The sequence below is a fragment of the Macrotis lagotis genome, chromosome X (genome assembly GCF_037893015.1).
Source record: "Macrotis lagotis isolate mMagLag1 chromosome X, bilby.v1.9.chrom.fasta, whole genome shotgun sequence".
NCBI classification, from domain to species: Eukaryota; Metazoa; Chordata; class Mammalia; order Peramelemorphia; family Peramelidae; genus Macrotis; species Macrotis lagotis.
The window spans coordinates 646,680,946-646,706,932 of NC_133666.1; the positions used below are offsets into that span (position 1 = coordinate 646,680,946).

At 46.5% G+C, this 25,987-nt stretch overlaps 1 protein-coding gene across 1 annotated transcript; it reads left to right on the forward strand.

The window, feature by feature from the left end:
• Window positions 1-20,663: 20,663 nt before the first annotated feature.
• On the forward strand, window positions 20,664-25,717 carry LINGO3 (leucine rich repeat and Ig domain containing 3). The gene is made up of 2 exons (XM_074200236.1): window positions 20,664-21,410; window positions 24,580-25,717. The coding sequence occupies exons 1-2, from the start codon at window positions 20,694-20,696 to the stop codon at window positions 25,645-25,647; spliced, it is 1,785 nt and encodes a 594-aa protein (XP_074056337.1). The 5' UTR covers window positions 20,664-20,693; the 3' UTR covers window positions 25,648-25,717.
• The last annotated feature ends 270 nt before the right edge of the window (window positions 25,718-25,987 follow it).

A 25,987-nucleotide genomic window follows, 5' to 3' on the forward strand; every position in this document is an offset into this window, starting at 1 on the left:
CGTTTTAGATGATCTTGGACAAGAGACTTCACTGATCCTGATCCTCATTATTTTCATCTGTAAAATGGGTATAGTTAAGACCTACTCCACTTCAGCACTTTGTAATCTGGAAAGCCTTCTGGACATGTTGGCTATGCTTATTTGACCAGGGACTGAAAGGACAGGCAGTGGGAGGTGGTCTTTGAGCCCTGTGTCTGACAGTGGGAATGGGATGCCCTCAGACAGACTTGGGAGTCCCAAATTCTTCTGCTTTACAGCTAGATGGGAGGGTGGACAACTTATCCCCAGCTACTCATAGAAGCAGCTGGCCTAGAGACAGAAAAACCTGAGTTCAAATTGAGCTTTAGACAGTTACCAGTTGGGTGACCCTGCACAAGGCACTCTTTGAAGTTGAGGGAAAAGGGACCATTGCTTGAAGTTGGGGGCCATCCTGGGAAAAGGAATAGGCCATCAGCTTCTCCCTCTCTGAGAGCTTAGACTTTCATTCCTTCCTGGATAGAATAGGAATGAGATGATTCTTCCTGGAGCTGAGAAACTCAGAGCATGACCTGCATGGCTAAACAGAAATTAATAGCTGAGCTGAGGAACCTGGGGTTCTGGGTCCAAGAAAGCTCAGAAACCAAGTTGGGGTCAAGCTCCCAGACCTCCTGCCCACATACCCCTCCTGCCTGATAGGTGACTCCCCTTGCAGCAGTGATCCCTCCCTGGCTTCCTCTGCAGCTGATCATGCATAAAGATGAACTCACTGGGCTGGGCTCTGCCCTTGAATTGTCTTCTGTCCAGTTTGGGATCAATAAAGAGCCTTCCCCAGTCTTATTTCTTCTCCTCCTAGCTACGGGATGGGTCTACCCCTTGTTATCTATCAATTGTTTGATCAGAAAACTTTGCTGAGCACCTACTGTTTGCAAAGTCCTGTGCCAGGTTTCAGGGAGGCTACCAAAACATGATAATGATAATAATGATGGGTAACTCTGATATTACAGTTTAAGGTTTGTACGAGAAACCTAGAATGGCTGGGTAGACCACTGCACCTCGAGTCAGGAGTCTGAGCTCGAATCTTGCCTTGGATATTTTCTAGGGGGTAAATCATTTCACCTCTGCTTGCCTCAATTTCCTCATCTGTAAAATAGGAATATTAATAACACCTGCCTCCCAGGGTTTTGTGAGAATCAAAAGAAATAATGCATATGTAAAGTGTTTTGCAAGCTTAAAAGATTCTGTGAGTACTAGTTATTGTTATAATTATTTTTATTATTTTACATATTTTATCTCATGTATTTCCACATCAAATCCGGGAGGAAGATGCAATTATTATCCCCATTTTAAAGATGGGAAACTCAAGGTAAATAGAGTTTTAAACACTTCACTGACTGGCTATTAAGGAGCTAGTCTGGGGAGAAAGACACATTTCAATGTAATAACAATGACCAGCCATGGTTCCAGAAGTTTCAAGATGAAACCAGTGACCCACTTCCTCCTGACAGGGACAGACAGAAAAGTGATAGACTCAGAGTGCAGATTGAGTCATTTATTTTCTTTTGGATGCAGCCAATGCAGCAATTTGATTTGCTTGACTATATGTATCTGTAACACGAATTTAGTTTTTCTCTTTCTCAATAGGGCAGGAGGGAGAAAATGTGGATTTTTGTTGATTGAAAAAATTTATATAAATGATGGGGTGGCTAGATGGTGCAGTGGATAGAGCACTGGTCCTGGAGTCAGGAGTACCTAAGTTCAAATCTGACCTCAGATACTTAATAACTACCTAGCTGTATGGACGTGGGCAAGTCACTTAACCCCACTGTCTTGAAAAAACCTAAAAAAAAATTAAAAAAAAGTTAAATTAGCAGTAGCAATTAAGCACCTTCTGTATGTTAAGACATCATATTCAAAACACAGTAAATATTTAATGTGTGTATTGAATTGAAAGTATATAAGAGAGGTGACGCAGTGGATAAAAGCACTGACCCTGGAGTCAGGAGTACCTGGGTTCAAATCCAGTCTCAGACACTTAATAATTACCTAGCTGTGTGGCCTTGGGCAAGCCACTTAACCCCGTTTGCCTTGCAAAAAACAAACAAAAAAAAAGTATATAAGAGGTAGCGCAATAAATGGGAAATGTTCACTCTCCCTTATGCCTCCTCACTCCCATCACCCTATTCCTATTTTTACCTATTTTGTACAAGCTGATAAAGCACCCAGAGCTGGAAGAGACCATGAAGACCATTTAATCCAACTTTTTCATTTTAAGAAAAGAGGAAACTGAAACTAAAAGAAGTGAAATGACTATGAAGTCTGGGAACATATTTCAACATAGATTCTCACATGTGTTCCTTGATGATCAGAACACTTCATATCTGTCTTCATATTCTCTATGATTGGCACAGTACCTGGTACCCATGAGGTCCTTTATAAATGTTGCAGTGACAGCTAGGATTCAAACCCAGGTCTTCCTTTCAACTCCATTGGACTGTAAGGGCAATATAAGAGAACAAGGAATATGGGCAAGGAGTATTCCAACAAAAACATGATCATTCAAGAACTCAGTCAGGGGATCTAGATGGTTTAGCAGCCCTGGATTCAGGAGGATCTGAATTCGAATCTGCCCTTAGCTACTCAATAGTTGTGTGACTTTGGGTGAGTCACTTCACCACAATTGCCTCCAAAACAAAAACAAACCAAAAAACAAACCAAACCCTTCATGGTCAATAAACAGCAGCAGCAGGACCAAAACCCCATTCTTCACTGAGTTTGGAACCAAATAATCTAGGTCCAAATTCTGACTCTGCCACTAATCTATGTGACTCTAGTCAGCATTCTCAAAAAGTCTATGTAGAGAGACCACTTCTCAGCCTCAAACCTATCATCTTCCTAGTATGTTTCAGGCTAACTCGTAGTACAGAAGATTCCTCAGACCTGATCCAAAGTCATAACATTAATAATTCAATCAATAACCCTCAATAATTAGGCAACCAGGCTAGACAATGAGGATACGGAGAAATTTTATTGGGGGGGAGACATTTTAGATGATGCTTCCTGTATTTTATTTAATCCTCACAATAACCCTAGAGATAGATGCTTTTATGATCCCTACTTTACAGTTGAGGAAATTGAGGCAAACAGAGGGTAATAACTTGCCCTAGATCATGTTACTATTAAGTGTCTAATCTAGGGCTGCATTAGAACTCAGCTCTTTCTGATTCCTAGTCCAATGCTCTATCTACTACACCACCTGGCTACCCCTTCAATAAGCACAAGATAAAATGGGGAGGTGGCCACTAACTAGCCAGTCTCTCTTTCAGTCTACTATCTCAACAAAATTTTTTTTTCTTTTGGAAGTGATCATTCTTGTCCTCTTTGCCTCACTTCTCTCTTACCTAATCTTAATGACTGAATGGCTCAAAGTGACTGGGGAAAGAGTTCGCTTTAAAAAGCCAGTCTCAATTAAAAAAAGAAAAAAATAGAAACATGACTGGAGGGAAAAGTGAGTCTTTTGACTTTGAATAGGGCCCCATCACTCTGATCCAATCTATTTAAATGTCATAACATCACAGCTCCCTGATATCATGGTTCTCTTTGAGAATGAAGGATACATAACAACAATAAGAATGACAAGCATCTTGGAATAATCAGGAAAGGCTCTATGCAGAGGGGTGATGCTTATGCTAAGCTTTGAAAGGGAACTAGGGGTTCTAAGAGGCAGCAATATAAGGCAACGTATTTTAAGCCAGGAGTCATCATGAAGGCAGGAGATGGATTGTTATGTTTGAAGAGCCCCAGGAAGACCAGTTTAGCCATATAATAAAACATGACAATAAGTACTGACTCTTTGCCAGACAGAGTGATACAGATACAAACAAAACGAAAGGCAGCCCCTGCCCTCAAGGAGCTTACATTCTAATGGGGGAGGTAACTCATAAAGGGAAACTGAAATATCATAGTAAAATCCAGAAAGTGAAACACGGCTGGTCTGGGTCCTTAAAACTGGTGCCAGCTTGTTAAGGACTTTAAATGCCAAAGAGAGAAATTTATCTTTTTTTTTTTTCCTAGAGTCATGAAAGGCCACTGGAGTTTATTGAGTAAGAAAATGACGTGATCAGACCCATGCTTTAGGAAGATCACTTTGGCAGCAGATTGGCAGATGTATTGATAAGGAGAGAATCAAAGCAGGGAGGCCATTGCTATCGTCCAGGTGATCAGGGTCTGGATGAGGGTGGGCAGCTCTATAAGTGATGTGAGAGATGTAGGAAGTAGTAAGATTTGTCCAAAAACTGAGATTTGGCAGCTCATTGAAAAAAAGTAGGAAGGAAGAGAATGAGAATAATACCAAACTGCAGAGATTCAATGGAGGGGTGGTAGTACCCTTCAACAGGAAGAAAAAAAGAAGGAAGGTAAGAAAGCAGAGGTTTTTGAGGGAAGAAATTCTGTTTTAGATGAAACTCAGTTGAGTTTAAAATGTCTGTAGGACATGGATTTTGAAATACCCAGATTTAAATAGGTCTTTACAGAAACCTGAGAACATTTTCAAAATATGTAATAAACCTCCCCCATCCAAAACAAAACAAAACAAACCCAAACAAACCTACATGCTTCCTCTGGACTTAGAAACTCAGTGACTAAAGGGACAGTGAGGAGGGCCACAGTGCATTAGTCTCCTGCCCTGGTGGGATGGAGAGCATCATCCAGGCCCCAGGAGCCAAGGTCCTTGGGATCTGCCACTGCTTCACTTTCCTTCTCCCAGGTCACTCTGTCCTAGAACATCCTGGCCTATTTGTCATCATTGAGAACATCAACAGCCTGTCTCTGGCACCTTCTTCCCACTCTGACTTCCTACTCTCTCTTGCCTAAGGTGGATCTTCTTCACTGTTTTCATCCAACCTGGGGTCCTTTCCTACCCTGGCTTGCCAAAGTTCTTTAGGATATGGAAATGAGAACCTAGATTTAAACAACAGTTTTAGTATTAGAGGCTTCTAGAGTTTTAAAGGAATTGAGAACATAGAACCCAGAATGTCAGAGTTGGGAGAGTCCTTAGAACACATAATATCAAAGCTGAGAGGGTCCGTAGAACAAAGGATGTCAGGGGTGGTGAGGGAAGCCTTAGAACACAAAAGACCAGAGCTGGGAGGGCCCTTAAAACAGAAATTCAGACTTAAGAGACCCCTTGGAATATACAACAGAAAATGTCAGAGCTGCAAGGCAGTCCTTAGAACACAAATTGTTAAACCTGGAAGAGACCTTAAAAGAGAATATTAAAGCTGGTAGTTACCTTTCATATTTTCTGGAGGTTGGTATCAAACTTGTGGGCCTATGGATGGCATGCTGCTTCAAAATAGCATAGCCTGAACCAGATGAAAATGTAATTGAAAAATGTTTAACATAATAAATAAAAATACAATATTATAAAAAAATGTGAATTTGAGGTTTTCTAAGTCAATATGGGGTCATGGGGGGGGTCTGTTTCTATCTTAGTTTGACATCACTGGTCTAGTCTAATCCTTTGAGAAATTAAATGGGGATGGGGAATGGGGAAATTGAGATCTGGAAAATGGAATTAACTTCCCCAAGAAAGCCAAGTTAGTTGTTCTGTCTGTCCCCAAAATAGTTGTTCTGTCTATCCCTCAGGTAGGTGTTCTGTCTGTCCCCAAGGTAGCCAAGTTAGTGCAGAATCAGGACTGGGACTCAGCTGTCCTCATTCTCAGTCCAGGGGCTCTTTCAGTGGCATCATACATTGCCGAAAGCTAATCAGCAGAGTTTGTATGAGAGCCAGAAACCTGGACATCTGGCCTTCCAGCCAAGAGCTGTGGCATAGCCCCAGAATTTGGCCTCCTGCTGACCTCCCTATTCTCCATATACACAGACACTTTCTCTCTGTCTCTCTCTCTCTTCTCTTTCTCTCTGTCTCTCTCTCTCTCTCTCTCTCTCTCTCTCTCTCTCTCTCTCTCTCTCTCTCTCTCTCTCTCTCTCTCTCTCTCTCTCTCTCTCTCTCTCTCTGTCTCTCTCTCTCTGGCTTCCTATCTCTGCCTGTCTCTCTGCCTCTGACTCTCTCTGCCTCTCTTTTGTCTCCGTCTGTCACTGTCTCTGTCTCTCTCTTTTACCATCTATCTCTATCTCTGTCCATCTATGTCTCTCTCGTTGTTTTCTCAACTGACAAGAAAAGAGTCAAACATTTGGGGCCAAGAGGGGCATAAGGAGAATTTTGAGTTTTAAAAAAAAATAGGCCATGGCTTATGTGGTTCCCCTGCCAGGCACTTTGGGATCAGCTGCCCCTTGTTCCAAATTAATAATTTTAGAATTTTAGAGCTGGAAGGGAGCTTAGAGATCATTAGTCTGCTCCTACAGCTGACAGATGGAGACTCTCAGACCCAGAGAGGTTATGGGACTTGCCCAAGGTCACAAAAGAGTTAGTGGTAAGACATAACATAACCTCAAGCTTACTCCAGGTTCAGGGCCATTCCCAATTTAGATTGCTATTTGAGGATGAGGGGCAGCACTGCAAAATCCAGCCTAGGAAGCCTGTGGTATCTCATCCCAGTACCATCATTTTTCTTGGATAGCCTAGATCAAATTTTCTTTCTGTGAACCTCAATTGCCCAATATATAAAATGAGAAAGTTGGATGGTATTGCTCTGCTGTTCTGTATTATTTGTGCCAGCTTTGATATTTTGGGTTCTAAGAGCCCTCCTAGCTCTGACATTTTGTCTCAAGGGTCCTCTCAGCAATAATATTCTAATATCCACACTAGGTTTGACATTCTGTGGTGTATGAAAAGTTCCAGAATGTTCCAGTTTGGGGGGAACAAGATTCCACCAGTCTCCAGCAGCATATTTTTCCTTCAGAGAAGGGTTACCAAGATCTGACCCTCCACCTACCCCTTTTGCCCTGGCCAGATAATCTGCTCTTGGGGGCATGCAAGGGGTAGCCAACCTCTGGGATCTCCCTATCCTAGGCAGCCATGAGTGAGTGATCCCCCAAACCTTGGCACCAAGACAAGGCTTATTCACAGGCAAGATAGGCAGCTCTTTCTTTCTTCCTCTAACTGGCCGTAACCTTCCCTTCTACTGCCTGAAAAATTTCCTTTTTCAAACAGGATCATGAATAAGACATGGGAAGGTTGTGCAGAGCCAAGCTGCAGGTGCTGAGCCTCCTGGTCAGAGCAAGCATCCTTCTTTGGAGTGAACGGAACCCAGCCTTGCCTCCTCCTCTATCGTTCCTCTACTAGGAGTCCTTATACCTACTTTGAAATCCTAGAGTCTACCCTGTTTGTGACCTTGGGTAAGCCTCTCTGTTTTTCTGGGTACTATAGGAGTGTGGTAGGGTGGGGGAGTGAGTGGAAAGAGCCTAGTGCCAGTGTTTTAATGTGGGCTCTTTCCCAACCTTATCTATGTCATTGAACAGTCACTTCCCTTTTTCTGGCCTCAGTTTCCCTTTCTATAAAATAACAAGGCTGGATTTGATGAATTCAAAGACTTAGTTCTATGATTCTGTGGTCCCCCATGGAAAAGCATTTTTTTTTTTGCAAATCCTAGGCATTATTAATCAATTCATTATTGAGTATCCCCTCCCGCCAGGAGGTATGGGCCCTGGCCCCATGGAGGTGACTTTCCTCCCTTGAGGAAGTTAATTAGTAAGTTAAAAACATTAAGTAATCACATTTGGAGTCTGTTACTGAGACTTCAAGGGACTTCACAGAAGACCCAGGTGTCATGGCTGAAAGCTGTGAGACCTTAGATTGGGCAAATTTAGGAGAAGGGTACAGGGCTTAACTGGAGACATCCAAGGGAGAGGTGAGGGAGAGGCAGGGGCAGTGATGGTCGCATGTTCAAATCCCTCCTGGGGGGCTCCCCACTTCTCTGGGTGACCTTGGGCAAGTCACTTAAGAAAGGCCAAAGACAATCTTTGCTCTCACTGAGCTCACAGTTGAATGAGGGAGACCACCTACAAACAAATATGTACAAAAAAAAGTTATAGACTGGAGAAACAGGAGCTAATCATCGAGGGAAGGCACTAGAATTGAGAGGAACTGGGTAAGACTTCCTCCATGAGGGGGGCTTTTTTGGAGAGGCCAGGAAGACCAGAAAGGAGAACATTTTAGTCATTGGAGACAAGCAGATCAGGTCTTGATAGGCAAATAAGGGTTAAACCAAATTTTCAGAGCAGGACCCTAGAAGTGGGAAGGGGGGGATGTCTGGGTATTTTGAGACCAATTAAGTTTCCTGCTTGACTAAAGTCCCTGTTGCCATTACTACCCTAGAATAGAATTTTTTAACCTATTTTTTAAGTCTGGATCCCTTTGCCAGGCCTGTGAAATCTATGGACCTTTCCCAGAATGATGGTTTCAAATGCAAAAATAAAGCCAATTACATTGAAATAAAGATATCATTTTCCCATACATGTTCAAGGATCCCCTGAAAACCAGCCTAAGGGAGGGCAGTAGATTTTGCCTGGAATTTCCCTGCCTCCCAGGGTCTCCAGACCATCAATCCCTGATCGGAATTTAAAGTCACTTTACAGAAGTTGGGGTAATGTCATGCCTGACCCCAAAGTTGGGGGACCTAGAGGATTTCTCACTCCAAGGCCTGTATCTGGGAATCCTCTCTTTTCTCCCTCTCTCCCTCCCCGCCTCCCACCAAGGTCCTTGTGAGGGCAGCAGCCAGTCTGACTTGAGCTGCAACTTGCTGTCCATTGTTTCCAAAGCAGATGGCTAGCGGGCCCAGGAACAAGGCTTTGGGCAGGGTGACCCCTCCCCATCCTACCCAGAATTGGAGCCCAGAGAAAAAAGGACAAAGGCTTCTTTGGAGAATGGGCGCCAGCTGCTTCAGGTAGTGGATAGTGGAGACTTGGGGGCAAGAGACCACAGAGTTTGGAGGGTGGGGTGAACCCTAAAACTCTCAGGGAACCTCTGTGTCACCCTGAGGACCTAAGTGTCCAGCTCCTGAAAAGAGGGAGAGTTATTCCCTCAAGCATCCCCCCCCCATGCCAGACCTCTCTTCTGCCAATTGCCCCCTCCTACCATGTAGATTCTTTGGGTGCAGCAGGGTCCCTCACCCTGGAGCGGACAGGAGTTGCTGTCTTCAACACTTACCAGACTATTTGGTCAGGGATCATGGGGGAGCAGGAAGAGAGAAAGGGAGTCCCCACTGGATCTAGAAGTTGGAAGTGGAATTATAAGACCAGTTAGGTTTCCTGCTTGACTCAAACCCCAGTTGCCATTACTACCCTAGAATAGAATTTTTCAACCTGTTTTTTTTTATGTCTCAATGCTTTTGCCAGGCCCGTGAAATCTATGGACCCTTTCCCAGAATGATATTTTCAAATGCAAAAATAAAGAAAGCCAATTATATTGAAGTAATGATATCATTTTTCCATACATGTTCATGGATCTCCTGAAAACCATTCATAGACCCCTCCCTCCAAGCCCCAGGTTTGTCCTGGAGCCTAGAGAGAGAATCCAATATTCCCCTGATGCCCTCCCACCCCTGGGACTTCCTAATCCAGTGAATGCTCTCTGGCCATCTTCATGCTATCCCCTGCCTGAGGACCTTCTCTGCCCTTCTAGCTCCCATCCCTTTTGAAAATGCTATGTCAACCCCTGTCCATGGCCACTATCCCAGCCCTGTGACTTTCTGGACTAAAAATATCTCTCCCCACCCTGTATATGTTATCTTCTTTTATTAAGAGGGGAACTTTGAGAGTAGGGATTGTCTCATTTCTGTATTGGGATCCCCAGGGCTTTCCACAGTGCCTAGGCCAGAGTAAGCTTTTTATAAATGCTTTGTATTTATTTTCCTTCAGGGAAAGGACTCAAGAGGAAATTTCTAGATCTATTTCCCACTGCACAGATCCCCCTTTCCTCATCCCCCCAAGACAACCCCTCTCAGTTGGGACAGCTTTGTGGTCCTTTGGTCCAAAGGAGAATTGGCATTTATTTTTCATCGGAGGAAACTTCCCAGGAGCTCTCCTTGCCCTTCTCCAGAGATCCAAGATAAGAGAACAGCATCAGTTACACTGAGTGATAGTGATATTCCCAGCCTCCCCCACTGCAGTCTCTGCCCCCTTCCCACAAGCTGGCACCAAAGGTAACACATGTCAGTCCCCTAGCTTCCCCTGGCTCTTAGGTCTCCCACTTCTGACTCAGGGCTGAGGCCCCATCATTCCTGCTCCCACATCCACCAGCCCTCAGGTTGGTGACTATGGGAGAGCCATGTTTCACCTCCCCAGCCCCTTTCCCCATCACTGAGCCCAGGAAGCACTGCCCCTGAGAGTCACGACACAGCAGTGGGGGGGGGGGGGGAGAAGGGGAATTGGGGGGAGGTGGCCCTGCTTCTGTCACATTATTCTTCTAGAAGGCAGGCAAGTGCTGAGTGAGCTGCTGGTGACAGGTTTCAGGTGGGAAGTCAAGTTCACAGGCAGAATCAGCCAGGTAGGGGGGGAGGGAGGGAGGGAGGAAGAGAGAGAGAGAGAGAGAGAGAGAGAGAGAGAGAGAGAGAGAAGGGGGAGGGGGGGGAGGGAGAAGCCAGACAGAGAAGGGAGAGAGATGCCAAGAGGAGACCAGGAAGATAAAAAACCAAACTTCCAGTGACCTAGCAATCTTTAGTCTCTAAAACAAAGCATCCATCCACCCTATCTCCAAACCTTCTTGTAGAAGTGCGACAATAAACCAATGGGACCTAGGAAAAAAATCAGGAGGCTCAGGACTTGGTTTCCTATTCTCGCTCAGCCTTCACTAGCCTTATGATTTGGGATGAATGATAGCACGATTCTGCTGCCATTTGTCTGTTCAGGAGGCAAAATCATCAGGACCTGAGGACTGAACACCACCATTGTTTTTCACAGGCTGAATTTAGCACTCAGAGGACCTGGGTTCAAATTCCACTTCTGACTCTGTCCTTGTCAACTAGGGCAAATCACATGACTCCTTGTGCCCCAGTTTCTTTATATGTAAAATATTTGAGGTGGGGGGTGTCAAATTTGGTGATCTGGGAGGTGTCTCCTAGTTCTAGATTTGTGTGCCTTTCTGGGCCTCAATTTCTTCATCTGTCAAATTAGGGGATGAGAGGAGCTAGCTACTGAAGTCCCTTCCAGCCCTAAATCCCAGTGGTACCTTTGGGGCCATTTTCAACTCTGACATTCTGATTTAAGGTCCCTTGTAGGTCTGAGGTTCTAAAAGTATTTTTCTAAGAGCCATTCCAGATCCAGTCACATATACCCATCCTTTTACCCTCAGGGGTAGCCTCTGCCTGGCTCACTCACACTGAGTTGCCTGTGGTTCCTTGGGGCTAGCCCCAACTTGCCATGCCTGTATATCTTCCCCAGCTTTTGACCATGTAAACTCTTGGAAGGGAATGACCTAGAAAGAAAGTGATTGTGAGCCCCAGAGGGACAAAGAGAGGGATTTTATGACTGGGGAGTAGGGAGGATTATGTCCAAACAGGAGAATTAATATAGGATTAAGAATAAATCTCATTTAGATTTGGTGCTTTCCATGCCCTGCCCCCCTCTGTCTTTACAGTTTCTCTCTATAAGGTACAGTGAAGGCCCTGGAGCAAGAAATGTCTCCCCCAGAAGCCACCCGGTGTGTGACCCTTCTGGAATTGAAATAAAAGAAAGATAAGAGTTTTTGGTCTAGAATAGTAATAATGATGGCTGATATTTATATAAGTTTGTACTCTAAGCCAGGTGCACTTACAAGTATTATATCATTTTATCCTTTTAGAACAACCTTGAGGGGGCGGCTAGGTGGCACAGTGAATAGAGCACCAGCCCTGGAGTCAGGACTGCCTGAATTCAAATCTGGCCCTCAGACACTTAATAATTACCTAGCTGTGTGGCCTTGGGCAAGTCCCTTGACCCCATCGCCTTGCAAATACCTAAAAAAAAAACAACCTTGAAAAGTAGGTACTGATGTTATCCCCATTTGACAGTTGGGGAAACTGAGGCTGAGGGATGAAGTGCCTTGCCCAGGGTTCCCCAGTTAGTTAGTGTCTGAGTATTTGAAAGGCTGGGGGCAGTTAGGTGGTACATTGGGGGCTGGAGTCAGGAAGACTCATCTTTCTGAGTTCAAATCCAGCCTCAGATACATACAGCTGTGTGACCCTTGGCAAGTCACTTAACATTATTTGCCTCAGTTTCCCCACCCATAAAATGAGCTGGGGAGGAAATGACAAATGACTCCAGTATCTTTTTTCAAGAAAACCCCAAGGACAGCTAGGTTGCACAGTGGATAGAGCACTGGCTCTGGAGTCAGGAGGACCTGAGTTCAAATGTGAATTCAGACACTTAATTAACTAGCTGTGTGGCCTTGGGAAAGTCACTTAAACCAATGCTTTGCAAAAAAAAAAAAGAAAACCCCAAATGGGGTCACAGAGAGTCAGACAGGACTGAACAACAACAGCATTTGAAAGACTATTTTGTGAAAGAGATTAGATTTGTGCTGCTTGGCCCCACAGGGCAGATCTCTGAACAGCAGGCGGAAGATACAAAGAGGTGAATTAGGATTAAATGAAGGGAAAACTTCCTAATAATCAGAACTCTCCCAGGGGAAAGGGAGGAGGGGGAGAATCTGGGGGTATGGGAGGCCGATGGCCCTTTGTCAGCGATGTCAGTGATGTCAGTGACGTTGGTGACCGTGTGGAGAGGTCTTTTGTCTGGCATTCAAGACTGGAGACAGCCTGATGCTGCTTCTCCAGATAGTTGGGGTTTCTTTTTAGGATGATTCTGTATATTTAAAATCTCTTACCCTGTGGTAGGAAACAACATGTACTATTCTCATCTTAGCAAAAAATGCCTGACAGATCTTGGGGAAGGAAGCAGGAGGGAGAAAAGAATTGTGGCAGGCAGTTTTGAACAATTAGAGTTGGATGAGTCAGGGGTAGAGTTAGGGAGAAATGTGAAATCATGAAGTCATAAAATGTCAGAGCTGGGAGGGAACTTAGAACCCAGAATATCAGAACTGGGAGGGAGCTTAGAACCTGGGTTGTCAGAGCTGGGAGGGCCCTTAGAGCCCAGGATATCAGAGCTGGGAGGACCCTTAGAACACAGAATGTTAGAGCTGGGAGGGATTTGAGAATATAGGATATCACAGACCCTTCTCTGTGCAGAAGAGATTAGGGAAGTGGGGGAGATTAAGTGGGGAGTCAGGGAGTTCATTCAAAAGACAAGTGCCATAGTCTTGTTGAATAAAAGTATTCTGCAACTCAGAGTGGACACAACAGCTAGGGCTCCCAGGGCCTGGGAGTCCAAACCGGCCAAATGCATCTAACTCACAAGATGAGCAATGTTTATTTAGCACCTGCTATGAATAAAACAAAGTTCTAGGTGCAAGGATGGCAAAGCAAAGACAAAACTGCAAAATCACTCCCATCCTAAGGAGCTTCCCTTGTATCCTTGAGATAGAGATAGAACTAGGACTTGAGACTGTGCTGGAACTAGAAGGAATATTAGAGGCCACCAGCATCTCATAGAACTTAATTTCAGGGATGGGGTGGAAATAAAAACCCATTTTAAAAAATTCTTCAGGGGCGGCTAGGTGGCGTAGTGGATAAAGCACCGGCCTTGGAGTCAGGAGTACCTGGGTTCAAATCCGGTCTCAGACACTTAATAATTACCTAGCTGTGTGGCCTTGGGCAAGCCACTTAACCCCGTTTGCCTTGCAAAAAAACCTTAAAAAAAATTCTTCAACTCCCCTCCTTGCCCCTCAACACCTTTCACAGTCATTTCTGGAAAAATTCTCCCCAGTGAATAGAGCCTGGAGCAGTCTCAGATTCTTAGTTACTCTATGACCCTGGGCAAGTCACTTTACTTCTCTCTGTCTTTGTTTCTCATCTCTAAAATAGGTGTCATAATAGCACCCCCTTTTGGAATTATTGTGAGGACCACCTGAGATAATATTTGTGCAGGACTTAGCACGGTGTCTGGCAAATAGAAGGCATTCTTGTTTCCTTCTTTTCTTTTCGTGCCTCCATCATCTTGAGACCTCCCTGATTACAAAGAAAAGCAATTAAGCAGAAATACCCAATATAGTGTATCCTCCATTCTGTCCCAGTAGTCCCTCACTTCTCTGCCAAAAGGACAGAGTATGTCTCTCTGTATGTTTCAACTTCCTTATTCTTACAGATGAAGAAACTGAGGCCCAGAGAGTGATTGGTCTAAAAATGACACAGGTTTTAAGTGAGAAGGCTTGAATCCAGGACTTCTAATTCTAAATGGAGAACACCATCTTTGTTGACATCAGCCTTCTCTCCATCCTAGTTAAACTCAGTCCCCCCATCAATCTTCCATCAATCCTCCTTAGGTCCTCTCCAGCCAAGCAGAACAAGTCCTTCATGCGATGGCCCGTTGAATGCTTGAAGACAGCAAGTAATCACTTCTCTGCCCCAGATGTTGTTCTCTCCTGGCCTACTATGCCTACTTCCTTAGCAAATCAAAGAAGTAGAGATTTTTTTTTAAACTCAAAGGATTCTTGGAGGACAGATAGTCCATCTCTATTGTTTTTGTATTTTTTACTTTTAGTTAAATGCTGTTTTTTTAATTAACAAAAAAAAATTGTTTTCTCTCCCTCCCATCCAATCCCCCACTGGGAGAAACAAAGGGAAAACAAAACCTCAGAACAAATATGTACTGCCAAGCAAAATACATTTCTCCATCAACCATGGCCAAAAATATGTCTCATCCTGTACACTGAGTTCATCACTTCTCTGACCAGTGCTTAGCTCAATGACCGTGGCACATAGTAGGCACTTAATGTCTATTGATTGATTGGAAGTGGAAGACAGCACACTTTGTCACTGGTCCTCCCACACTGGTTAGTCTTAGCATTGATGAGAATGCTTGTCCAGATTGCTCTAGGAATTGATCCAAGTTCCTAGACCTTTCAGAGTGTTTTGTTATTAGATAAATTGTCCTCTTAGTTCTGAAACCCAGGATAGAACCTAGGATATCAGAGCTGGGAGGAAGCTTAGAACTCAGGTTGTCAGAGCTGGGAGAGAGCTTAGAACCCGAGATGTCAGAGCCATTGGGATTTAGGACTGGAAGGGACTTTGTAACATCTCACATGAGTCTTCCCAGATTTCTCTGAAATGGCCCTTTCCCTCGTTGCCCATGGTATTCCATGCCCTAACTTGTCATTGTCATTCCCCAATTGACGGGCATCTCCTGAGTTTCCAATTCTTTGCAGCCAGAAAAAGAGTTGTTTTACCAAGGTCACAAAGGTAGAAGGCTCAGAACTGGCAGTGAAGCCCAAACCCTCCCTCCATTCCCTACTCTAGTTGGCTTCCTGCTGCCTCATGTGGCCTTTCTCCTCATTAACTTCTATTTTCTTCTGGCTTCACTGTCAGGTTTCCCCCTCATTGCTCTTGGCTGCTTGGGTTCCTTAACTGAGGACTCGGCCCAACACTGCCCCACCAAACCCCACAAGGACCTGCAGCTGTCCCCAGCACCATTTCAAAGCAACCCCTTATTAAATTGACTCACTGATACCCCCTCCCATCCTTCCCCGTGGGGAGCTTGTGCCCTTGAGGCTGCCCATTTCATGCTGGCTCATTATCCTTAGAAGCAGAAGACCATCTGGTCCTGCCAGAGGCCTTGCAGTCCTGGGGTGTGGAGAGAGACTGGTAAAGCATGAATGACAGTCAGCTTAGTTGGGGCAGTGAATGTTTGGTGGGCAGTAAGGGAAGGCTTCCTGGAGAAGTTGGTTGAAGTAAGATTTAAGAGAGAGGGGCAAGATGGTCACAGAGACCTCAACAACCGTGGGGCCAATGACCCTCTTCAGCCACCACAACAACCTGGTTCCCAGGCCTCTGTATTCAGCCCCAGTCTCTCCCTGAGCTCCATGCCATATCTTTATAAGACATTCCAAACTGAATGTCCCATTGGCATCTTAAATTCAATACATTCAAAACAGAACTTTATCTTCCCCACCTCCCCGACCCTGCAGTTGAATTTGTTTATTTTTGTATTGTAGTCTCCTGGATTGACCATCTTCTCTGGTCCAACCCCTTCACAGCTGGCCCCAACCTGCTTTTGCAAACCCAGTCAAGGTTACTCCCCTTCTTGAACTCGAGTCTGGACAAACTTCCCTTGCTCTTCCTCAGAAAAGGCGTGCCATTCATATATAAATTACATATATATAATTGCTTGCTGTCATCGAGTGTAGGGAAGAGTGGGAAAAAGAAAAAATTTGAAACTGAAAACTTGATTTTAAAAAATGAATGTTAAAAATTGTCTTCATATGTAATTGGGGAAAAAATACTATTAAAAGGAGGGGGGAAAGTGGTCCATTTCCTACCTCCATACTTGTGTTTTGAAGAGTTCTCTGCATGAAATGTGCTTCTTCTTCCCTTCAGCCTGAGAGAATGTCTCACTTCCTTCAAGATGTTGCTTAAGCATTGCTTAGAAAGTGCTTGATATAGAGTATTTGTTGTTCAGCCATTTTCAGTCGTGTGTGACTCTTTGTGACCCTTTGGGGGGTTCTCTTGGCAAAGAGACTAGAGGGGTTTGCCAGTTCCTTCTCCAGCTTGTTTTCCAGATGACTAAACTGAGGCAAACAGGATTAAGTGACTTGGCCAGGGTCATTCATCTAGTAAGTGTCTGAGGCAGGATTTGAACTCAAGTCTTCCTGACTCCAGGAAGTGCTCTATCCACTGTACCACCTAGCCACCCTAGTGCATAGTAAATGTTTTATAAAATGCTTATAGACTTGACTTTCTACATGAAGCCTTCCCTGATCCAGTCTGGCTCTGATATTCTTTGTTTTCAGTGTTCTCTCTCTGATATTCTGTGTCCTAAGGATCCTCCCAGCTCAGAAATTCTATGTTCTAAGGGTCCTCCCAACTCAGACATTCTGTGGTCTAAGGGCCCTCCCAGTTCTGACGTCCTCTGTCCTAAGGGTCCAGAACATATTATGTGTTCCATACAATGAGGAGACCAGTCTGGCTGCAATGGAAGGTCTGTTTTTAGAAGGCAAGGGAGAACTTAAAGGAGACTAGCAGAGGGGAGGAAGGGAGCCCTAGTTTGGGGGTGTTTCAGCTGATAGGACACCCAAAATAGCCATTCATTGAAGCTGAAAGGGAAGGCAATTGGGCGAGGAGGTAGCCAAGCGGAAGGGCCCTGTCACAGTGGTAGCTGTCAGTTCCCATCTGGCAGTTTGGTCGGGCTGCCCCATCTCCACCCCTTCTATGGCTGAACTGAGAGGTTCAGGAGAAAGGGTGGCCACAGAAGGGAATGATCCCTGGATGTGCTGACATTCAGAAGCCATGTTGGGGGCTTCTTTCTTCAATGTACTGGGGAGGAGGGCCACCTGACCTTATGTCCAGCCTCCTCTGCCAGTCTCTCTCATTTTTTTTTGCAAGGCAATGGGGCTAAGTGACCTGCCCAAGGCCACACAGCTAGGTAATTATTAAGTGTCTGAGGCCAGATTTGAACCCAGGTACTCCTGATTGCAGGGCCGGTGTTCTATCTACTGCACCCTCTCTCTCATTGTTGAGAGAGGTACTTTCTGTGTTCTAGGATGTTGACCCTTTTTTTTTAATTTACTAATTTAAATTTTTTTATTAATTTTTTAAAAATTTATTTTGAATTTTACTTCCCTCCCCACCCCCCACAGAAGGCAGTCAGTTAGTCTTTACATTGTTTCCATGGTATACATTGATCTAAGTTGAATGTGGTGAGAGAGAAAGCATATCCTTAAGGGAAAAAAATAAAGTATAAGAGATACATAAGATAACAGGTTTGTTTGTTTCAATTAAAAGCAATATGGGGTGGCTAGGTGGTGCAGTGGATAGAGCACCCGCCCTAGAGTCAGGAGTACCTGAGTTCAAATCCGGCCTTAGACACTTAATAATTACCTAGCTAGGGTGGCTAGGTGGCGCAATGGATAAAGCACCAGCCCTGGAGTCAGGAGTACCTGGGTTCAAATCCAGTCTCAGACACTTAGTAATTACCTAGTTGTGTGGCCTTGGGCAAGCCACTTAACGCCATTGCCTTGCAAAAACTTAAAAAAAAAAATTAAAGGCAATAGTCTATGGTCTTTGTTTAAACTCCACAATTCGTTCTCTGGATACAGATGGTATTTTGCATCATAGATATCCCACAATTGTCCCTGATTGTTGCACTGATGGAATGAGCAAGTCCATCAGAGTTGATCTTCATCCCCCATGTTGCTGTTAGGGTGTACAATGTTCTTCTGGTTCTGCTCATCTCACTCAGCATCAGTTCATGCAAATCCTTCCAGGTTTCCCTGAATTCCCATTCATCCTGGTTTCTAATAGAACAATAGTGTTCCATGACATACATGACATACATATACCACAGTTTGTGCAGCCATTCCCTATTTGATGGACATTCATTCAATTTCCAATTCTTGGCCATCACAAACAGGGTTGCTATGAATATTTTTGTACAAGTGATGTTTTGATCCTTTTTCATAATCTCTTCAGGGTATAGGCCCAGTAGTGGTATTGCTGGATCAAAGGATAGGCACATTTTTGTTGCCCTTTGGGCATAATTAGGATGTTGACTCTTAAAACTCCCATCCCCCAAAAGGCTCTGATTGACTTTTGGAAAGTCCTTCCCCTCTCTTGACCTTGTGGGAGGTTGGATTGGATGATCTTGGAGGTCCCTTCCATCTGTTACTATCTCATCTTTGCTCTAAAGTCCCATTCAGCTTGGACCATGGGCATTCTGTGTGATAAGGTCCCGTCTAAATTTGGTCCTTTGGTTGCTTATTTCACTACATTTCATATCTGCCCAAGATTCTTAGTTACCTCTTTCTAGGGAGTCTTTTCCTACCCAGCTAAATTGTCAGTCTCCTGAGGATAAAGTCCAAGTCTCCCATCATACAGAATACAGGGACAGACCCCAAATGAATCTCAGAAAAGCTAAATGAATGAAAAGATGAATCTTCCAGAGAGACACTGTCCAAGAAAGAGTTCTCCCTTTCCTCAGGTATCACCTACCTACTGTCTTAGGTTTGGCCATTGTTATACATAATGACCCCCTAAGACTTCTAAGAGATGAGAGTAGGCAGAGAGGGCAGGGACAGAGGCTGAAAGGTTGTCTGGATAAGAGAGCTGCCAGAAACACCAGGGGTCTCTAACCCCATCTCTCGTTGGGAGAAATTGGGAGCCAATGGGATTATGCAGAGGTGATGGTTGTCGAGGCCACAGCTATGGGTTGAGGGCAGATATTGCGAGCTCTTACTGCTGATGTGTGGGTTGCCTCTAGCTTTCTCTCTCTAAATCATATATACAGCTGGCCATACTCCTTCCTCTGCCTCCTCCCAGCCCCCCCCCCCAGAATGTAGTGAGAAAATCATCTAGATGGGGCACCAAGAGACGAATCAACGTCACAACTGAAAAACTGTGTGTTCTTGGACATGTCCCACATTATTAAAATATGGGAGCTCAAATACAGAATTGATAACTAGAAGGGACTTTCAGAGTAATCTGTTTTACAGAAGAGGAAACTGAGGCCCAGGGAGGGCTTTGCCCAAGACCACAAAAATCAACTGCAAGTGCAGATCTTTTGACTCCAATCCAGCTTTTCACTTTCTATTTTTTTAAATAGGTATTATTTTGGTTTGAATCAACAAATCCTTCTCAACAAATACCCAAAATACCAAAGTACCTTCCCCTAAAATAGTAAAACAAAGCTACCTGGTTGGGACTGGTAACTGATAAGACCATCTTGTCCTGTCTTGTCATCTGTTGCTTGTTACTGTTAAGGAAATCCACGGTCTCTAGCTTCCAAAGGTGGGTTCCAACACTGGCAATTGTATTTAACATCTTTGTGAATGTAACATTTATTTGCATCATTATATTCATCATGAGTTTGGTTCTTTTGGCTCAGCTTTATTAACTTTGTATCTCTTCTTGTAAGTATTCCAGGTTTTTTCCTGAATTCTTTATTTTCATTCATCCCTACAGGGTCAGTGCTCTTTTCCAGTTTCCTTACATATCCAATTGGAATTGCATGACCTTTCTTGGCTCTAAATGGATTTTTTTTTTGGTTTGTTTTTGGGTTTTGCTGGGAAATTGGGCTAAGTGACTTGCCCAAGACCACACAGCTAGTATCAAATGTCTAAGATAGATTTGGACGCAGGTTCTCCTGACTCCAGGGCCAGTGAACTATTCACTGAACCACCAGTTCTAAATGTTTTAAGGGCCTTCCTGACATTTTGTGTTCTAGCATTCCTCCTAGCTCAGATATTCTCTATAATCAGGCCCCTCCCAGCCCTGACGTCCTGGTTCTCAGGGTCCTCCCAGCTCTGACATCCTGAGTTCTTAGGACCCTCTCAGCTCTGACATCCTGTGTTCCAAGGACCCTCCCTTCTCTGACAGCTGTGTTCTAAGGACACTCCCAGCTCTGTCATTCTCTCTAAGGACTTTCCTACCTAGGTACCACACAGTGTATCCAACCCTGGAGTCAGGAGGATCTGGCCTAAGGTTCTTCCTAGTTGTATGATCCTGGGCATGTCACTTAACCCTTCTTGCCTCAGTTTTCTCATCTGTCAAATGAATTGGAGAAGGAATAGACAAACTACTTCAGTATCTTTGCCAAGAAAACCACAAGAGCCAGACACCACAACAACAAACCTCCAGTATTTTTGTTTGCTTTTAGGTTCCACCCAGGGCACACTCAGACATTCTCTGTTTTTCTCCTCCAGGTGCCCGAGAGAATGGTAGCAGGGCCCTAAGATCATGTTCTACACCATGACATGTTGGTTTCAGGTCCTAAGCCTGCATCTGGTGCTCCTGAACGGGGCTCCAGGAGCTGGCTGTCCAGCCCGATGCGAGTGTGCCCCACAGCTCCGGTCGGTGGTGTGCCACCGCAGACGCCTCACAGCCATCCCAGAGGGCATCCCCACAGAGACCCGAATCTTGGAGCTTAGCCGAAACCGCATCCGCTGCCTCAACCCTGGTGACCTGGCACCCTACCCTCTCCTGGAGGAGCTGGACCTGAGTGAGAACATCATTGCCCATGTGGAGCCTGGTGCCTTCGGGAACCTGCTGCACCTGCAGATCCTGCGCCTGCGGGGCAACCAGCTGAAACTCATACCCCCAGGTGTCTTTAACAAACTGGGCAACCTCACCTTGCTGGACCTGAGTGAGAACAAGCTGGTCATCCTGCTGGACCACATGTTCCAGGATCTCAGGAACCTGAAGCAGCTGGAGGTGGGGGACAACGACTTGGTCTTCATCTCTCAGCGGGCCTTCTCAGGGCTGCTGGCCCTGGAAGAGCTTACCCTGGAGCGCTGTAATCTCACCACCCTCTCTGGGGAGTCACTGGCGCACCTCCAGAATCTTGGAGCTTTGCGGCTTAGACACCTGGGCATCCCTGCCCTGGAGGAACATAACTTCCGCCGCCTGCCAGGTCTGCTTCATCTGGAGATTGATAACTGGCCCCTGTTGGAGGAGGTGGGTTTGGCTTCATCCGGTCTGGGGTAGGGGGGTGAAGTCAAAGGAGGCGAGAGGGACAAAAAAAATTCCTGATTTAAAAAAAATCTTAAAACCCTTCAAAGAAGTGTTGTGAGTGATTTTCAGGTAAACTCTTCAAGGAAGATGTGTGCTGCCATAGAAAGAACTTTGTATTTGAAGTCAGAGATCCTGAGTTCAAATCCCGGTGTCTTGGACCAAGGAACTTCACCTACTACACCTCATTTTTCATTATGGGTACAATGAGATCTTCTTCATCGATACAATGAGGGTGATGGGTCAAGTTCTGACATTGCCATTTACTACTAGTTGTGTGACTTTGGGCAAGTCAACTCAACAAGTATTTATTAAGCATTTTCCTATCTACCTAAGAAGGCAGCTAAATGGTTCAGTGGATAGAGCACAAGGCCTGGAGTCAGCAAGATCTGAGTTCAAATCTGACTGATACTCACTAGCCCTGTTACCCTGGGCAAGTCACTTAACTTTTATTTACTTAAATCCTTCTTGGCAAACCTTGCACTTGGCAAACCACTGAAGTCTCTTTGCCAAGAAAACTCCATATGGGATTATGAAGGCTCAGACAGGACTAATGACAAGATGTACCTAAGCATTGAAGATACAAATAAAGACAAAAAAAACAATCATTGCCCTCAAGTAGCCTACAGTCTGATAGAGGGAAGGCACTAGAATTGAAAGGATTGGAAAAGGTTTTCTCTGGAAGGAGAGATCTTGGGTGGGATCTGAAGGAGAAGGTTGCAGAGAGAAGGAGGGAGAGCAGTCCAGGCCTGTGAAAATACAGTCTCATTTCCCTTATCTAGAAAATGAGGAGGTTGAGCTAGGTTTGGGGCATCCTAGGAGTCAGGAAAAACAGGTTCAGATCCAGAATCTTCCCTTAATTAATTTCCTGTGCTACCCAGGACCTACATCTGTTTCTCCAGAAATAGCAAAGCCCATCTACTACTTTATGCCTCAGTTTCCTTATCTTTAAAGAGTCTCAAAGGAGGTTCCTTTTTCCCCCAAGGTCAACTTTATTCTAGTTGTCCAACTTTTAAATCCAACATTATTATTAGAAATCCATATGTGGGATTTTCATTTTCTATTTAATTATTTTCAGCTTCATTTAAGTTACTAATTAAGCCAAGGCTGCTGGCAGGACATCTGCTAGATGGTAGTTACACAGCTGTTGTGGCAGGCAGATGTTTAGACCCTACTGATTCCTGGGTGCTAGCTAATTAGGGAAAGGATTTTTTATGCTAAAAAATCTCAGGACATCCAGAGAAAGAACTATGGAGTTGGAATGCAGACCAAAACATACTATTCCTTACTTTTTAAAATTTAATTTTTTTCTTTCTCTTTTTTTTCTCCTTTTTGTTCTGATTCTTCTTTCATGACATGACTAATCTCGAAATATGTTTAGTATAGTTGTACATGTATGATCTATATTACATTACTAGATGTCAAGAGGAGGAGGGAGTGAAGGAAGAAAGGGGGGAAAATATGGAACTCAAAATCTTACAAAAAATCAGTGTTGGGGCAGCTAGGTGGAGTAGTGGATAAAGCACCGGCCCTGGAGTCAGGAGTATCTGGGTTCAAATGCAGTCTCAGACACTTAATAATTACCTAGCTGTGTGGCCTTGGGCAAGCCACTTAACCCCATTTGCCTTGCAAAAACCTAAAAAAAAAAATCAATGTTGAGGGGCAGCTAGGTGGCACTGTGGATAAAGCACCAGCCCTGGAGTCAGGAGGACCTGAGTTCAAATCCTGTCTCATACACATAATAATTGCCTGTGTGACTTTGGGCAAGTCACTTAATCCCATTGCCTTAAACTAATTAAAAAAAAATTTTAAGTGAACGTTGAAAACTAGCTTTACATGTAATTGGAAAAAAAGAAAAAACAAGAAAGGATTATAGACTCAACAATTATTTCTTGAGTGACTGTTTCTGTGCAATAGGCCATTAAGTTTTACAAAAAATACAAAGATAAAGTCCCCGTCAACACGACACTGATAGTATATAATTTTTGTTAATCAATGATAATTCCAACAACAAAAATATCATGTGAGCCACATATGGTTGACAGGCAGCAGATCGGATTTCTTGGGATCACATCCCATAGAAGGTCCCTCCCGGCTCAGATATTCTGTGTTCCCAGATGAGGGGAGTTAAAATGTGATCTATTTTTTTTTTAATGGCAGAAGAAAATATTTCTTTTGTTTTGTTTTCTTTCTCAGAATGCCCTTTTATTGGCAGCTAGGGTGGTGCAGGGAGGTAAGCGGACAAGAGTTCGAAGCCAGCCTCAGACCCTTAGCCCTGATTGGCTGCCATCATCTTCAGTCGCTCCAATTCCTATTGGGCCACTGGACCCGAGTGAGGCTGGTGACTGGGCACAGCCCCTCCCCTGCTCAAGGCCCGCCCATGTGCTGGGGATGACGTCACCTCCCTGGTCTCTAGATTCATCTATGTAAACATGAGTTCCACGTGTCTCCCTCCCTCCTGCCCCCCCACAACCCCCTGCCCGCTAGTCTAGCCGCTACACAGACAGTCATGGCTGACGGGTTTCCGGCTTAATCCGTGTTGTGAAAGAAGAATCTGGAAAAGGAAATGTGAGGAAAAAGGAGGTTTGCGTCGTGGTTGGGCAGGCCGAACCAGGGCCCTGTTAGACCAGGGCCGCGCCCGGGCCAGGGCCATAGCCGAACCAGGGCCCTGTTAGACCAGGGCCGCGCCCGAACCAGGGCCCTGTTAGACCAGGGCCGCGCCCGGGCCTGGGCCCTGTTAGACCAGGGCCGCGCCCGAACCAGGGCCCTGTTAGACCAGGGCCGCGCCCGAACCAGGGCCCTGTTAGACCAGGGCCGCGCCCGGGCCTGGGCCATAGCCGAACCAGGGCCCTGTTAGACCAGGGCCGCGCCCGAACCAGGGCCCTATTAGACCAGGGCCGCGCCCGGGCCTGGGCCATAGCCGAACCAGGGCCCTGTTAGACCAGGGCCACGCCCGGGCCTGGGCCCTGTTAGACCAGGGCCGCGCCCTGGGCCTAGCCGAACCAGGGCCCTGTTAGACCAGGGCCGCGCCCGGGCCTGGGCCCTGTTAGACCAGGGCCGCACCCGGGCCTGACCCCGCCCGGCGCCGCTGACGCTGCTCTGTGCTGTGTTCCAGGTCGGCGCCGGCAGCCTCCAAGGCCTCAACCTGAGCTCGCTGTCCGTCACCTACACCAACATCAGCGCCGTGCCGGCCGCCGCCCTGCGCCACCTGGCCCACCTGGCCTGCCTCAACCTCTCCTACAACCCCATCAGCACGCTGCCTCGCGGCGCCTTCCGCGGCCTGCTGCGCCTGCGCGAGCTGCACCTGGCCGGCGCGCTGCTGGCCGTGGTGGAGCCCCAGGCCTTCCTGGGCCTGCGCCAGGTGCGCCTGCTCAACCTGTCCAACAACCTGCTGGCCACGCTGGAGGAGAGCGCCTTCGCCTCGGTCAACACGCTGGAGACGCTGCGGCTGGACGGCAACCCCCTGGCCTGCGACTGCCGCCTGCTCTGGGTCGTGCAGCGCCGCAAGACGCTCGACTTCGACGGGCGGCCCCCGGCCTGCGCCGGCCCGGCCCGGGTGCGCGGCGACGCGCTGCGGGCGCTGCCGGACTCGGCCCTCTTCGAGGCCTTCGTGTGCCGCCGGCCGCAGATCCGCGAGCGGCGGCTGCAGCAGCTGACGGTGGCCGAGGGCCAGGCCGCGCGCTTCTCGTGCCGCGCCGAGGGCGAGCCCGAGCCCAGCATCAGCTGGCACACGCCGCGGCAGCAGCAGGCCCGGCCCGGGGCCGCCTGCGACCGGCTGTGCGTGCTGCGGGGCGGCACGCTGGAGATCCGCGGCGCCCAGGCCCAGGACAGCGGCACCTACGTCTGCGTGGCCAGCAACGCCGGCGGCAACGACACCTACTTCGCCTCGCTGACGGTGCGGCCGGGCCCCAACCGCACGCTGGGGCCCGGCGAGGCCCGCAACGACACGCAGCCGCCCCGCTTCCCGCTGGACCTGACCACCATCCTGGTGTCCACGGCCATGGGCTGCATCACCTTCCTGGGCGTCGTGCTCTTCTGCTTCCTCCTGCTCTTCGTCTGGAGCCGCGGCCGCGGCCAGCACAAGAGCAACTTCTCGGTGGAGTACTCCTTCCGCAAGGTGGACGGGCCGGCCGCGGCCGCGGGCCAGGGGGGCGCCCGAAAGTTCAACATGAAGATGATCTGACCCCCCCCCCCAGCCCGGGGCCACCTCCCTCCCAGCGGCCAGCCTGGCCCCGCCCTGAGCCCCTGGCAGGAGAGGAGGGGGTCTCCCAGGGCCCTTCCCTTCTGACTTCAGTCCACCGCTCCTATGATCCTTCTCTCCACTAGAGGGGAGATAGACCTTCTGGGGGGGGGAGGGGAAGGTACCCACCCAGAGGCGCCTCGGCACCCCAATATCTGGAGGGGGAGGGAACACGGAAGAGAGTTCCACGCCTGGGAAAACTCAAGGCCCTGGCATGTAGTGAGGAGAACCTGACCTCAGCACCTAATCTCCCAGCTACCCACCTCCTACAGGGCCTGCCTAC